A 17083-nucleotide genomic window follows, 5' to 3' on the forward strand; every position below is an offset into this window, starting at 1 on the left:
CTCAATGCAGCTTTAGAGAATGTAAGAGCAAACATTTAAATATAAGTGAAATATGTGTATTTATCCACTGATGAGCAAGCCTGTGTGACTGTAGCAAGATAAAACTCCCTTTGTATGAGGAAGAAACCTTTAGAGGAACCAGACTTACTTTCTCATTTGAATGACACCAAAAATGTGACTATAAATCATAAAAATAATACAAATAGTTGAGAGTGTGAAATATCATGAGCCCCAGAGTGTGTGATTTAAAGGTAATGTCCTTTCTATAGTCTAATACAGTTAGGTGGAGTTGTAAAACCAGGAGCTCCTGGGATATAAATTAGCTCAACATCTAAGATTCAACTCCAAATCCTTCATGCCTTTAAATGTTCAATGATGAAGAAACAGCAAATGTACAATGTTATAGTTTGAGTAATGATTACAGAAGTTGTTTTATCCTCAAAGTCCAACGTCTAAAATCTTCATTAAGTGGGATCCAGTCGGCGCTGGTACATCTCTAGATGGCTTGGGATCCTTGCGGGGTCGGCATCTTCTCTTTGAAGGTCCGAAATTGTCATGAGGTGGGATACAACTGCAGATTCCTTGGAATACATGGTTCTGGATCCACCAACGTCATTCTTTTCAGTTGACTGGTTGGGTTGAATGTGTGTATAGTGCTCTATAGACTTCACATCCAAGGTGTAATTCGGTCTCACGTGGCCTTAGTGCTACCAAAAATGACCAAATGACTCTAACAATGAAAAAAAAATACAAATAAATCTAAAAGCTATGCAGGCCACTCACAACAATTTCATCTGCTTCATCCAAACAATAATAATGAATTATTAAATGAAGCCTTGTGGGGATTATTGGTAGGGATTTAATATTAGGGCAAAGCAATATGATGAAATATGACTGACGTACGCATGACCCAAGACCACTGCTTTTACTGTTTGAGCTAGCTAGATAATGAAATGGAGTCATTTCCCTCACGATTACTCTGACACGGCTTTTTGGTGACGTATCCAGCGCAACAACCCTTTTAGAAGCCTAGAAGTGACCCACATGTGGCAAATGAAACGCAAAACTAGAATTTTCTTCAATGATGCCAATTTCATCCCCATGCAAACAAGCACATGGAAATAAAACTGAGATGGACGTGTGCTATTATCGTGCGTTGTCTACTCTCTCCATTAAGCCTGCAGGAGAAACACTTTGGGAAAAGAGAGAGAGGAATGGAGGGAGAAGGGAAGAAATGTAGAAAGAGAGAGAGAGAAACATGCTTCCCTACACTCAAAACCCATTTCACTCGCTGTCTTCCTGCCCACGTTACGCCCACGTTCCCCCCCGATCCAGCACGGATTCCTGTCTATGTGCTCATTCACACTTGCACCAATGTTTCTTTTCTCAGTGGGTGGATACAGTTTTAGAGATTAGAGCGAGAAAAGGAAGATGTGTGTAAATGCCTATGAGGTGATAAATATCAGTCATTGGTGATGGTCAGTAGGAGTTGTGACGACTTTCATTTTGGCTAATAGAGCGTGCGGGAGAATCCACGTCAGTGTCACGAGCAGAACGACGAAGCACTAATACACAAAACCCGAATCTGTGATGGGAGCATAAGCTTTAACAGCTTGAATTGTCCATCAAAGAACTCGGCCCAAAAAGGAAATAACGAAAAGACAGATTCCCATCTCACATCCCAGACTCCTCTCATTCTTATGCCTGTTCGATATTTAAAGGTTATTTTTTGTACTGCTCGAGTGTTTATTGAATCACACCCACAAACAAACATGACATACACCGCACTTTGCAGCTGTTGTCATGTATACCCGTGTTTTTATGTCAAAAACATCATCGTTGCTATAACAACTGGTTTGAATATAGGAATGAATGGGAGTTAGTGGTGGGTGATGTGACAAAAATAAATCAGGGAAAAAAAACAAAAAAACGTGAAAAGCTGAATTTAGTAATACTTTTGAAAATAATTCAAAATCATAAATTAAAAAAATTATGTGTGAAATGTTAACATCAGCTGCTTCGCCTTTTGTAAAAAATATTAGTATATAGAGTGATGATTCAAGATTCAGCTTTGAATGTTTTATTTATTTATAAATATGTATTTATATGCAAATATAGTATTGTATGAGGAAGTCAAGTGTGACAGAGAAGTATGTGAGGGTGGTGCAGGACATGTATGAGGACAGTGTGATAGCAGTGAAGTGTGCAGTAGGAAAGACAGACTGGTTCAAGTTAAGAGGTGGGACTGCATCAAGGATCGGCTCTGAGCCCTTTCCTGTTTGCAGTGGTGATGGACAGGTTAACGGACGATCCTAGAGAGGTGGAGATACGCACTGGAGAGAAGGGGAATGAAAGTCGGTAGGAGTAAGACAGAGTACATGTGTTGGATCACTGTGTGCATATAAAAAATAGGGTAACATGGTGGATGAAAAAAAAAATCTGCCCATTTTTCCAGTTAAAAATATTTGAATGGCTTGAGATGTGTCTCTGCCTTTGCTGATTTAAGTCTTGAAAGCAAAAGAAAGACTAAGTGGAATAAAAGAATGTAGAAAATCTCCTGTCAGACCACAGCCATGATAATTAAAAAAAAAAAAATTGCTCATGTGAGCACACCGGTCCAGTCAGAGTGTGTCATAGTCTGTTGTCAAATGCCTCAAGATCTGCATATTAGAAGGTGAAAAAGATAAAATGTGGAATAAATACACAAAAAAATAAGTTGTTAGATTGATAGCTGTTAGGAATACATGGGTGTATAACTACTATTTAGGGAGGCACTTGAATATAAAATCAACAAGATCAAAGCCTTTCTGCACTGAAACAATTTCTCCACCATTATTTATTTATTTTTTTATGTCAGTAGCCCTGTGCCTGTAGACAGAAAGCCAAAATACAGAGGGGAAAAAAACCCTGATGTAAGACCTCCATCACTGCTCAGTCACATTAATTGCTCCTACCTCTGCCTCCGGAGGGCACTGTTGCCACGTCGCCAGTGCTGGGGATGCCTGTGCTGAGGCCGGTGCTGACGAGATGCCCGTTGGTAGGCTTCAGGCGCCAGTTCAGTCCGAGCAGATTGAGAGCTGGGAGAAGAGAGAAAGAGAAAGAGAGGGAGAGAAAGAAAAAAGAGGGATTTCTGAAACAGAACATGACAGAGTACCTCAACACTGACACCATGCCATGTATGCATCGCTAACCCAACATGACAGCAAGGAACTTAGCTACAATACCCGCTGCCTGCCTGGAACGCACACATCCGCTCATTATACACGCTGATGCAGTTCGGCGTCAGCTCCGTGCCCACTCAGGCATAGAGAAGCTACACTTTACCTCAGCAACTCCGCCAGAAACCAGACACCAAAAACGTCAAAAATGCCCGTCCCTGATGACTCAGTCAAGCAGACGGCAGGCTGATGTCGAGTGCCACATGACGGGGTGTCACAAAAGGCACAGCGCTTATCTCGACATACACGGGCAATGCAAAGGACAGGAAAATTGCTTCGGAAAAAGATGAAATTAGTTTTTAAGTCCGAGGTAGACAGAGGAATTGTTCACCGTTTTTTATTTATTTATTTATTTTTTATATGATGTGATGGCACAATTTTCCAATTTTCTTGTTTGTAATACACATATACATGCTTAAAGCCACACAATTTCAAACATCTATGGAATATAAGTGTAGAAACAATGCAAACACACAAACGCACAACATACACACATCTGTCTTACTATTCTTCATAATGCAGCTCATTAACACTATATTGTGTCTCTACATCTAATCCTAACCTCTGCAACCAAAAGGAAGCTCAATCAAAATTCATTTTTCTTGTACTTTTTCGAATGTTGACCAACCACATGGTCGAAACTATCGGTCCCCACCACGATATGAAAGCATGCCCCCGACAAACACACCCGTTCACAATTCCACCTCCGAGAGAAGATGCCGATGTCTGCAGTCTCCGTGATAATGACTCACCTCCGTGCTCAGTCCTCCATCACCCCTAAATCTCATCCCCACAAAATCAATGCCTTCCTACTCGTCCCTCACACTCACACTCACACACACACACACACACACACACACACAAGCTCTCTCTCTCTCTCTCTCTCTCTCTCTCTCTCTCTCTCTCTCTCTCTCACTCCAGTATGAATGCAGCAGGCCCTCTTATCGTTCCTGTGTGAAGTGACTGCTCTGGCCAAAAGAAAGTGCTGACTCCTCCAGCCCATCTGCTGCTCTGCTGTCAGCTACTCTATTGTCACTCACTTGGGCGTACATATACACACACACACACATACACGCACACTTCATCATCATCATCATCATCATCATCATCATCATCATCATCATCATCATCATCATCATCTTTTCGTCTTCTCCGTCCGAACCTATGAGCTCATATTTTGCGGATTTTTTCAATGCCAATGCAACTCGTACTATGAAAGTACTGAATCTGGTTATCATGGGACCAAAAGTAGTGGACAAGCGCATATGGGTGAAGATATAAATGTACAGACCTTCTGTTGATCAACCTGCAATTCATCACTGACTCATCAAACGAACAGCGTTGCTGCATTTCAAATCACACGCTTCCATGGTGAATAGTACACACTATTTCATACATGGAATAGTATATTAAACTAGAACCGTGCTTTTTTTTTTTTACTCACTTTACATATTAGTAGTGGCTGGTAATAATACGAGTACAACATAAAAAACAAACAAACAAGAAAGTTCCATTTAGTCAGCTGCCTTACATCTCCTTACATGAAACCGAATGGAGTAAAAGGTCAGCCATGCTGCATCACGATCTCCGGTGTGCTCGATCTTTTATATGCGTTTGGTTCTTTTTGTATTTCGTTCCCTGTTCATTTCCCCCACATGCTTTTTCTACCTCCCTGCGTCAGTGTTCCACTAAAATACCACATTCAATATCAGGTCGGACAAATCAGTGCCTGGGAGATCAATCAGTTAATGATAAGATTATCAGAGAGGAACAGGGAGAAGAGTATCAGTTAGTGCTCTGCTTGGCAATACAGATTGTTTCCTGGTTTTAACATTGGGTTTTTTTTTTCCCAGCATAACATTTCTGAACCATTAGAACCAATAGTGGGTGGATTAATATTATTACAGTAGCTGTACAGTCAGGAACTTCTTGTTGGCAGTGATCTAATCTTATAATCTAATCTCACAGAGACAAAATATGTCAAATGAGTCCCTTTTTTTCTATATATCTACAAACTGTTGTCTAAATTCAAGTTTTTTTCTTTGCTGGTCTCCAATTTCTTTCAGACATCTGCAGAAAAAAATGAAATAAAAACCTGGCATTTATTTGAATCATTTCAATCTCACTATAATCATCACAATGAACATTATTCAAAAAAAGGATTTAATTAGACGCTTAATTGTGAACTTCTTTGATTGTCCTATTATATCTCATTCTTTCAAATCAGATTTAAAAAAAGACTTCGCTTTGACGATCGAATGTTCACAGACTTTGGATTAAATTCAGTTCAGGGAATACCAATAACATTCGCTTATACTTGTTTAAGAAATAAAGGTATAAAGGACCAGTGGTACTAATGTTGAAAAAAAGATACTTGATCAACAAATTAACCATATGAACAGATAATTAGATCAAGCTGATAGAACACAGTCAGACCTGATTGCAGCAATGCTGAATCTAAACCTTCCTTGTATGACCTCTCAGTGTGAAGTACGAACTTTCCACAAACTCATTATGGCACGATCGAAAACAAGTTCCAAAATGGGGGCAAAAACGTTGTTGTATAAAGTGTTACAAAGTCATTTTGAAGTTTCCTCGACTCACAGTAAGAGCTGCCACTGCTAAAATGACTGGATCCAGTGATAAATCTTTCCAAGTATCACTTCTAAACAATAAACACTAAAGACAATCCAGACATTCAGAAAGCCATCAAGAGCACTGCAGACCCTTCTTGCTTCAGCTTATGTTAGTGTTTAAGACTTTACAGTAACTAAATGACTGAGCAAAAATCAGAATAATGGGTAGAGTAGCAACGCGGAAAGGATTGCTAACTAAACAAACCGTTAATGCTCTTAAACAGCACCTGGATAATCTTAAAGCTTTTAGGGATAATGGAACTGTTGGACAACACAGCTCCTGTTAGATCTAGTGTAAGCTAAATGCAGAATTTCAAAGACCATGGTGGTGGTAGCATATATTTACGGCATTTGGCAGACACCCTTATCCTGAGCGCCTTACAGTTATCACAGTTATACAGCTGAGCAAATGAGGATTAAGGGCCTTGCTCAAGGACCCAGCAGTGGCAGCTTGGTAGTGCTGGGATTTGAACCCATGACCCTCCAACCAGGTGTCCAACATCTTATCCACTGAGTTACCAGTTTCTCATTGTCATATATATATAGCATGCATTAGGATTCTTCGCCTTCCTCAAGAACTAGCCATGAACAAAGCATGAATTCTGTTTTCAAAATGCTTTAAAGAAATGTTTAGTCATTCAGAGGTGAGTTGTACTTGGATTTGGCATTCTATGTACTGAAAAGAAACAAAATTTGATGTCCTCACTTGCATTGTAAAGCTTTTGTCTCCTCATTTTTTTCTTTTTAGTTACATTTGTATTATTCAGAGTAAAAAGGCAAGAAACTAGGTTTAGCTTAATAACTAGTCTGCTAAATATACCAAAATATCCCTGTAATGGACATTTTCCACACCTCTGTGCTATGTAGCTGTGATGAAACTACCCCCATTAGCAAAGCATTTACAAGCTTGCTAGTAATCAAGCTCACTTTCTATCAGAAACCTCCCACAATAAAAGCTAACCTGTGTAAATATATTGATGATCATTAGATGGTTATGTGTGCTCTATATTATCTAGCCACTCTATTATATATCAATATATTAAATATATTATTATATATAATATATTATATTATATATAATCTGGTTAACAAGATAGCTAAACATAGCTAGCACAGTTACCTTGGCTGTTCTTGACCGTACTACACTGTTTACCTGTTGTTTTTTGCACCGTTCACTGTATCGACACTTATTCCGTTTACATGCTGTTTTTTGCACCTTTGATTGTATTATACTATACTGTTCACATGCTGTCTTTTGCACCTCTTTACTGCTGCTGTTTTTTGCACTACATTGTGTCTGCTTATATTCACTCCCGGGTATAGTTTTTACAATTCTCCTTGCACAGTACTGTACAATTAAAGTATACAGTAGTTTTACTAGTCGGCGCTATCTTGGGTTTTGTGTCTTGTCTTGTGTTGTCTGTCTGCACTGTCTGTCTGTACTGTTTTTCGTCTGCACTGTCTGTACTGTTTTTCGTCTGCAATGTTTGCACTAGGTTGCACTCGATGCACTTTATGTAGCTTGTGTTGTGTTGTAGCTCTATGTTGTTGTTTAGTGTAGCACCAGGGTTCCAAAGGAACGTTGTCTCATTTTTACTGTGTACCACTGTGTATAGTAGAAATGACAATAAAAGCCTCTTGACTTGACTTGACTTGACTTGACTTGGCGGACAAAAGAGCTAAAGTGAGCTCCTGTAAGTGAGCTAGCATTTCACAAAATAAACATTAGCGTTTTCTTTTTTTTTCATGTATTAATTTTATTTTTAATATCCTTTCTGATCGTAATCAAACAGAACCCTAGGTAAAGAGATTGTTACACATTATTAAGTTACACATTGTTACACATTATTAAGTCAGGTCACAGTTCTCACACATTATGGAGAGAAAGAAAGATCATTCGGAAGATGAGAAAAGAGAAATAGTGTAACGTCTTGCAAAAGCCAAAACTGATATTCCCCCCCCAAAAAAAACTAAATAGAGATCATTGAACAGCGAAAAGATTTATGAGTCATTCAGAGCACAGATGAGTTCAGTCTGATGAAGGCTTATTAAAGAAAAGCTTCTGTCAGACAAATGAATGATAATAAAAGTTCAGCTATAAATAAAGGCTACTGTTGAGCAGCAAATACATATTAGATTCTGCTGGTGTCTCTGAAATCCCAAAGACCTATTGATACATAATTCTCCAGAGGCTGGAAGTTGTGCATAAAGCTGCATTTTGGCCACCTCTAACCAAAAGTCACAAAAGAAATGTTTGCACAAGGCTCAGTATTTCATGAAGGCTCAATTCCAAACATTTTCAGTCAGTGATGGATGATGTGCTACACTGGAAGGTCCAGATGGATGGAGATATGGATGGTTGGTGACTGGCCTGGGGGTGTCAAAATGCCCTATGTGGAGTTCCAAACTGACCATTTTACTGCCATGGTATAAAAAAGAAATGTGTCGTCTGAATATAAAACCATAAAATTGTAGTATGGCCACCATCGTTCTCAACCTGAACCTGTAGAACAAGAAATGGATTATGACCAGATGTGCATTATATTTACATGAGTGCACGACATGGAGGTGAAGAACCACCTGACACAGAGCATTCAAACGGTGAGGTGCACATATAACACGTAGCCGTGGATTATCCCTTTAATCACGGTCACTTGCCAACGCTAACAAACTAAAGCTGTCATAAAGATGTACTCAGTACAGCATTTTCTTACTGAAAGAATCGAAATTTCGGGTAATTTGAGTTTGTTTTAATATACTGTTTAAATAGATATAATCAATATAATAATTAGTGTTAAACACGTTTGTCATGTCTGATATACAACTGTAGGGGAATGTTAATATGGGTAGAAGTGTGTGTAGAAGAGAGTGTGTTCATTTAACTTACTGCCTGTGCATTTAACAGGTTGAAAGACATGTTTCAGCCAATCAGAATCAAGTATTCAGATAGACAATTGAATAGGCATAGACTATGAAAGTGGGAATCAGTGTCCCTCAATTAAAACCAGCTTTGGGAAGCAAAACTGGCATCCTTAAATAAAATACAGGCAGAAATGGTATATATACTTACAAACTCAGTGATCTGTCCATGCATAAAACTTTTTTCATTTTGAATTCTAATGAGCCATTAAATGTGTTCAAGTGACATTTTGCATAATTAATCTCAACAACATACTTTGTGTTCTTTCGAAAAAAAATATTAATAAAGATCCTGCCATTATCAATAAATGTGCTTGGAATAATATCTACATTATAATCTAGTTGTTGAGGATTTATTAAAAAATCCTTATTGGTACTGACTGTTGAGGAAAAAACAAACAAAAATGGGGTGTGCATAATAATTTGGAACATGGAGTAATCAGGGAAAGTGAGTGTTTGGTGTAATTGTGGCTTTGGTAAGAGATAGAAATCTAAACCGAAGACGTGGTTCTCTCTCGTCACTCTCGGGTTGCTTTTCTTTCGTTTCTCCTGACTGCACCTGACTGATAGTGCAATCTGGATGCCACGAGTCTGTCTAACACGGATGATGGAGAAAAATTAAATAATAATATTATTCCTTTTTTTTTTTTCAGCTCACGCCGGTTCTATTCTGAAATTTATTAGGCATGCTTTAAGCTTAGTTTAATAGTAAAAGAAAATATAACAATATCACTTGTGACCTTATGACTATGTGTCCATTGTAGGTGGCCAAAGTTTCTCAGTATGATGGTGAAATTACATCATATGGGATTTTGGATGTAGCGTAATTTCGCTGTGGAGCTCACCATAAGACCCAGTAAATCCTTTCCCCGTCACGCATGTGTGCTTATCACCTTCACCAGAAGAAAATGACAGAGTTGAAACACGCTCATCCCCAAAACGATTCGCTCTTAGAGCTATCTTTGGACATCAGAGCTCCTAATGCTGCTGTAGACAGCGGGGAAAACTTGGCCTAGTTCGTTCCTGCTGTGATACACTTTGATATAAGTGCTTGCGTGTGTGCGCCCATGGCCTGTAGGGGTCAGTGTGCAGTGTGTATTGAGGCAGGGAGCACTTCAGTAGCTCTACACACAGAAAGATAGAGGAACGTCTCCGCGTGAAAGTGCTGATGTTATAGCGATGAGGGAATTTTAGCAAGTGAGAGATAATTTTATTACATAACCACGCTAAAAGTTTAATTAAGCTCTTATTCTCATTATGAATATAGTCATGAGGATGCTTGTTTATGCTCAAGTTTACTTATTAAAAATATGCCCTTAATTTACTACGCAGTCAGAATTCGGCCGTTTTTACTTTTATCAGCTTTTATAACTAGTAGACCCTTTGGAGCGATAAATACAATTCTACAAACATTATTATACAAAATTCTATAAAAAAAGAATGAAATGTGAATTGCAATGGGAACAAGTGTCCCTTACTATAGAACCAAATGTCCAGAGAGTGAAGACAGACCTAAACCTGCTCCTCTCACCCGAGTAGGGTCTAAGAAAATTCAATGGTGTGGAGTCAGACCTTCTCTTTCCACCTGGGTGAAGTAAAACCAAACATCCATGGAGTAAATACAACCCACTGGTGTTAGTGTTATGGTTAGGGGTCGACTTATGGTTTAGGGTTAGGGATTGTGTTGTGGGTTTGGGTTAGGGATTGTGTTGTGGGTTTGGGATAGGGATCGTGTTGTGGAATAAGATTATTGATTGTGTTGGGGTTTGGGTTAGGGATCGTATTGTGAGTTTGGGTTAGAGATCGTGTTGTGCAATATGGTTAGGGATCTTGTTGTGGGTTTGGGTTAGAGATGGTGTTGGGGTTAGGGTTAGGGATTGTGTTGTGGGTTTGGGTTAGGGTTCGTGTTTTGGGTTGGGGTTAGAGATTGTCTTGTGCAATATGGTTAGGGATCGTGTTGTAGGATATGATAAGTGATTGTGTTGGGGTTTGGGTAAGAGATCGTGTTGTGGGTTAGGGATCGTGTTGTGGGTTAGGGATCATGTTGTGGGATATGGTTAGGGATCGTGTTGTGGGATATGATTAGTGATTGTGTTGACGTTTGGGTTAGAGATCGTGTTGTGGGTTTAGGTTAAGGGATCGTGTTGTGGGATATGGTTAGGGATCATGTTGTGGGTTTGGGTTAGGGATCGTGTTGTGGGATATGATTAGTGATTGTGTTGTGGTTTAGGTTAGGGATCGTGTTGTGGGTTAGGGATCGTGTTATGGGTTAGGGATAGAGTTTGTGTTGTGGGATATGGATAGGTATAATGTTAAGGGATATGGTTAGAGTTCGTGTTGTGGTTCAGGGTTAGAGTTTGTGTTGTGGGATATGGATAGGTATTATGTTGAGGGATATGGTTAAAGTTTGTGTTGTGGGATACGTTTAAGTATTAGGGGTTAAAATGATAAGAGGTGTTAGATCAGGTCCAGCTCCACCCCGAGTCTTTTTCTTTGGCAGTGAGGACTTTTTCACAAGGTGCACTCAGATGGCTCTGGATTCACAGTGACCCTGACCTGGATAAAATGGCTATAAGTGAAGAAATGAATGAGTGAAGAAATGAAGGAATTTGATTCTTATTAAAATCCAATTCCAATAAAACACATCTGTAAGTACTTTGCAAAAAGCCATTTGAAGCAACTTTACTGACAGAGAGAAATATTCCGGGAACTGCTCACTGTACAGTGTATTTATAGCAAGTTCTATTTATCTCACTTCAATGTCTAACATTAAAACCCAGGCGAAAAAAGTCTTGAAGTACTTTACTCAAGTAAAAGCTCAATTAATTATCCTAATAGAACAACTTCAACTCAATTTTCTCATATTGAAGTAGTTTTTCATGTACATAAATGCATACAAGAAAGGTCTTATTTTAGACATAGTTTGCAAATTAGTGCTTCTTTCACCAACAAACCAAGGAATGTAAGAACATTTTAGCTAAGGCTAACCAACAACTATATTATACACAGTTTGTTATCTAGAATGACTCATTAGAAAGATTTGTGAGAATGAGCTTTCTGATCAATCTTTTAAACTGTCTGTATTAACTACATTGTTGTTATTAGCTAAAATAGAGAGGGGATAGGTGGCATGCTAATTCAAAACACAACCCCCAAGCTAGCATGACAGTGTGCAGAGCTGCTTAGCCAAAATAGATAGCTGTTTGGTTTAGGTCTTGTATTAGAGATAGCAATGCAGCTGTACATGATGATGTAAGTTTACAGCAAACAGAGTGAGTCAGGAATTGTATCTGTACAGAAAATGGAGGACAATCCCTAAAAAAAGATCGAACACAAAACAAATATGTAACAGTAAAGCCCCAAATGTGTGTACATGCACTAGTGTGTGTATACTTGTGTACGCTTTCTAGATATTTTCAAGCTCTCTAGATACCTCTCATCTTTGTATAAATGTATTATCTTATCATATCTGCAAATTTGTTCCTCGACAAACCCATACATACTCATACACCTTTGACCTTTTAACAGTAAAAACAAGACACACTGTAACTGTTAGAAACAAATGGGAGGTATATGCTACTGTAGCTCTTTGTGCTGATGCTAAACATCATTGCATTAGCCGAGCTAATCAGATCTGCAGGGGAAAATCTTCGACAAACTCACTTTAAGCCCTGCGCAATAATCATGAATTATGGCGAGGAAACGTGTTAAATGAGAAATTAATGAGACGGCACATAACACTTTATGTAATGTGTATGTATAATTCACTTTATGGAAGAGATGGATAATGTTACCTGCTAGGAAAGTGAGAAAGGCACAGAGACAGAGATAGAGACAGACAGAGAGAGACAGAGAGAGAGAGAGAGAGAGAGAGAGAGAGAGAGAGAGAGAGAGAGAGAGAGAGAGAGAGAGAGAGAGAGAGAGAGAGAGAGAGAGAGAGAGAGAGAGAGAGAGAGGCCGTGAGAGAGAGAAAGAAAGTAATTCCTGGAGAATTCCCCTGTTACATCTAAGTCCATTTACTTAGCTCACATGTAGAGTGATGGGAATGAGCCATGGACCGAGCAGCTCACTTTGGCTATTTAGAAACAATGAATGTTGCTGGAGAATACAATAGATTCTCCAACAGAGAATTCTGACAGATGTTTCCTGCTGATGTGCGATTATACCGATCAGGGGCAATTTTTTTGAACTGAAAAGTGTTCAGAGGATCAAAAGTTGTAGAGGTTCCATAAAACTTTTTCTACACTTCCAAACACTAACACACACACACACACACACACACACACACACACACACACACACACACACACACACACACACACACACACACACACTTACACACACCATGTACATTTGCAAGAAAATTAATTTACACAATCACATTTCATTTACGGATGCCATTATATTCTCCATATTACAAAAAAAACACATTTGTGAGCTCGAACGCATTTGCGACGTTTTCACCCTGCAAATCATTCGAGCTTTGTTTTTTTTTTTTATTACATATATGAAAGTCTTCAAAACACATCTACATGTTTAAGTATGATGTGTGAATAACGTTTTAGATGCTCGCAATCTTTTTTGACTTTCCGACTCCATAAGCGACAAACGCTTTCGCTCGGGCGGCGCACCGTGCACTAACGCTACACCATCCTCTTTCACTGCTTTTTTTTCCCAACCATGTGTTTTACAGTGCATTTGTATTAGATGATGACAACACGTTCGTGCGGCGTAGCGCATCTGTTTCCATTCAAACGGTGTGAAAAAGCCTTGTAACATGCCACCACTTCAAGCGTGAAATATAAATTGGCATTTAAATGTGCAAATGAATGTTTTAAAAGGAAATGTGATTGACAGGCGCGCTTCAAACCCGGCATGAGGAGAGAGAGAGAGAGAGAGAGAGAAAGAACGATGGAGAGACAAAGATTTAAGATCAACACAAATCCAATCAGCACAAACTCATAATGAGGCCTGTTGGCAGCGGTTTGTGGGCTGGACTACTGATTTCTCGGATGAGCGTGTTTTCTCGGGTCGGCGCGCGGTTACGTGCGATGACGAGACGTTTGTGAGCAGCAGGCAACAGACAGACGTGTCGTGCCAGTAAGTGACTAAGAGGATGAGTCAGATAGCGGGGAGCCGCTTGTACGCTAAGCCAGTATGTGTGTGTTTAGGAGGCTGGTTCATCTCTCATGGCAAATGGATGCTAGTGCACAAGCTGCCAAAGACACGTACATATGCACAGGCACGCACGCTTCAATATTCTAGAAGTGTAAGCAAATATGAATGTTATTTAGAATGCTCCATATACTATTTCTATTCATTCTATATTCTATTTCAATATACTCTGTATTTTACTTCTGTATAGTATATTCGACTTCTATGCGGTCCATATTTTATTTCTATCTACAGTAATCCCCCGCTTTACCGCGGTTTGAATCTGGCACCCCCCGGGTTTATCGCGGAATTGCATTTGTCACTTATTAATTATAAAATGAAGTAAAATGTTAATACAGTACAGTACTGTATACATAATGTAGCATTTTTGAGGTGGCGTCCGTTTATCTCGGTTCTTCGTTTATCGCGGTTTTGGAACGTAACCACCTCGATAAACGGAGGATTACTGAACTGCATTTTATTTCTATATATACACATATTTAAATTTTATATACTTCCTATTATACATCTATACTGTATATATTACTTCTATATACTCCAAATATTAGTTCTTAATACTCCATATTCTATTTCTAACCATTCCATAGTCTACTTCTATACACTGTGTTCTACGTATATACCGTATATTGTACTATTGTGTACTCCATGTTCTATTTTTCTATACTACCGTAATTTCCGGACTATTAAGCGCACCCATATATAAGCCGCACCCACTGAATTTTACAAAGATTTTTATTTTGAACATAAATAAGCCGCACCTGTCTATAAGCCGCAGTCTAGACTGAAACTAATGAACTTTACACCGGCTTTAACGAAAGACAGTCAACTTGATCCATATTTATGATGTGGTGCGGCCCGATTCAGTGGGAGCGCATCTAAATTTGATATAAAGAGTTTCATCGGTTGACCTGAACCCGTTCGCCAATTTCATTGGTCTAATGTTATAGGTCTCAGTTTTTTGGTTTGAAGTTTGTGAAACTGGGAAAAACCCAGGAAAAATCCATATATTAGCCGCTCCGCTTTTTTAGCCGCGGGGTTCAAAGCGCGGGAAAAAAGTAGCGGCTTATAGTCCGAAAAATACGGTACTTACTTTATTTGTATATATGATGTATTCTAAATCTATATTCTCCATATTCTACTTCTATACTGTATTTTCTACTTCTATATACTCCAAATTCTAGTTCTATGTACTCCACCTTCTATTTCAATACAATCTGTATACTATTTCAATATAATCTATAAATCAATTTCTATACTCTGTATTCTACTTCTATGTACTCACTTATTCAATTTCTATATACTCTATATTCTACCTCTATACTGTATATTCTACTTCTATACTATATATAGGTCCATTTTTATTTGTCATTATTTTTTGTTCATTCAATGACATTTTATTTTACTACAATTATATTAAACTTTTTTCTTACATTAATTTGATAAATAAACATTTTTAAAACAATTTTTTTTTCTAATGACAGATCTGTTCCAAACAATAAAAATACACAAAGCTTTTTCTATTTTTATTATAATTTTTTTCTTAGAAACCTCACCAGAATAGTTCATAGGGCACCTGGTTGAAACCAGACGTCATGAGACTGCGATCCGGTGGGATTTAACAAAAAAATTGTGCAAGAGGACGGTTTTTTTTTTCTTCCCCTCTGGGGATAAAGAAAGAGCACGTTCATTAAACATTAAACTACACTTCTGCCAACAGGATCTCATTATTAATACATGTGTTCCAATAAATAAATAAATACAAACAAACAAACAAATAAATAAATAAAAATATTAGCAACATTCATGCAGTATTCTCAGCAAGCCATTTGCATACAAGACGGCAGGCCTAAATCATTTCTGAATCTGATTTACTGCACATTAATGATCCCAAAGTGTATAATCAGGATTCACATTCATAAAATAAATGTGGGAATGTATTGTATAAACGACTCTACAACATGCACCAGGTTTTATTTCTGTCATCCGGGGCAATATGTACGTCAGCAGCATTCAGCAAAGTGGTTCTCTTTAATCCTCCTGGAAATCGGTCAGTACATAACCAGCAGCTACATTATAATTAGGTAATGTTTGGATTACTGGGGTCTGGGGATGCAGATACACTTTAGTTCCAGACAGAATCACAGGCCTGATCGTCTATAGTCGTTTATGGAGCACTCCTGGAGCTCGTCCTTCCTGTATAATACAGCTCCGGATCCAGCTAATTACGTGGACTTGGATGTTTTCAATCAGGGTTTGGTGAAGTAGAATATCTTTAATCCTTTTGGCACGTCCCAAACCCCCGCAATCCGCAATCCAATCCATTCCGGATATTTTTTCCAAACTCTCTCTCACCTGCCTGCTGCACTGCTTCCTGTTACGCCTCATTTACTTCTGTGTATTTATTCATACCAGTTCATTTGCTTCCTACGTTTTGCCATTGCGGTGCGTATTTCTGAGCACCTGTCGTTTTTCCTCGTTTGTTCCACTTTGCTCGCGCCCTCCGTTTTGATCGTGATCGTCCCGCATTGCTGGTTTGTTTTTGACCGTGCGTTTTTCCCTCCCCTGCTCATTTGGCTTGTTAATGAACGCCTCACACTTCACCTCCATCTGCCTCGTGACAGCGTTCTTGTACTAGCCTACACATCTGAGAGTCTCTGTGAAGTATCTACTCTTTTTAAAATGCAAATTCGACTCGGGACACTTTGCCTTACCCTCGTAATACAGGACCTTGGAATTATAGAGCTAGAAGGTTTTTCAAAAGGACGTCACGGAGGCACGTGGCCACATTAAGACGAGCTCAGGAGAAGACATTGACATAAAAAGATAGATTTGGTGTAGCCTAGATTGTAAGGTTGTATTAATTTGAGGCTGGGAAGCAATTTTTCGATACATAAGATATGCAATGTTGCTTACGATGGCAGGCAAATGAGTTCACACTAACATACATGCAAAACTGATTTGTCTTAGTTAGGCACTGAATCTTGGACACATTTTTTTCAACTAAAAAAAAAGTATAATCATTTTGAAGGCCAACCGTCAAAGCATGCTCAGTATTAATTAGCATCAGATGCAGAACATCACAACTGTTCTGATAGGATGTCCCTCTTCAAGTGCTCATTTTGCACTCAATTCGAC

General features: G+C 38.7%; 1 protein-coding gene across 4 annotated transcripts in view; it reads right to left on the minus strand.

Annotated features, from left to right (window-relative positions):
- tenm2b (teneurin transmembrane protein 2b) overlaps positions 1 to 17083 on the minus strand; it is a 331309-nt gene that overhangs the window by 42109 nt on the left and 272117 nt on the right. For all 4 annotated transcript variants that reach the window (XM_083564505.1, XM_083564502.1, XM_083564503.1 and 1 more), the window contains one exon: positions 2955 to 3077. In XM_083564505.1, the coding sequence (XP_083420631.1) occupies positions 2955 to 3077 (123 nt within the window). The remainder of the gene's footprint in view (positions 1 to 2954; positions 3078 to 17083) is intronic.

The sequence above is a fragment of the Silurus aristotelis genome (genome assembly GCF_946808225.1).
Source record: "Silurus aristotelis genome assembly, chromosome: 16".
Lineage (NCBI taxonomy): Eukaryota > Metazoa > Chordata > Actinopteri > Siluriformes > Siluridae > Silurus > Silurus aristotelis.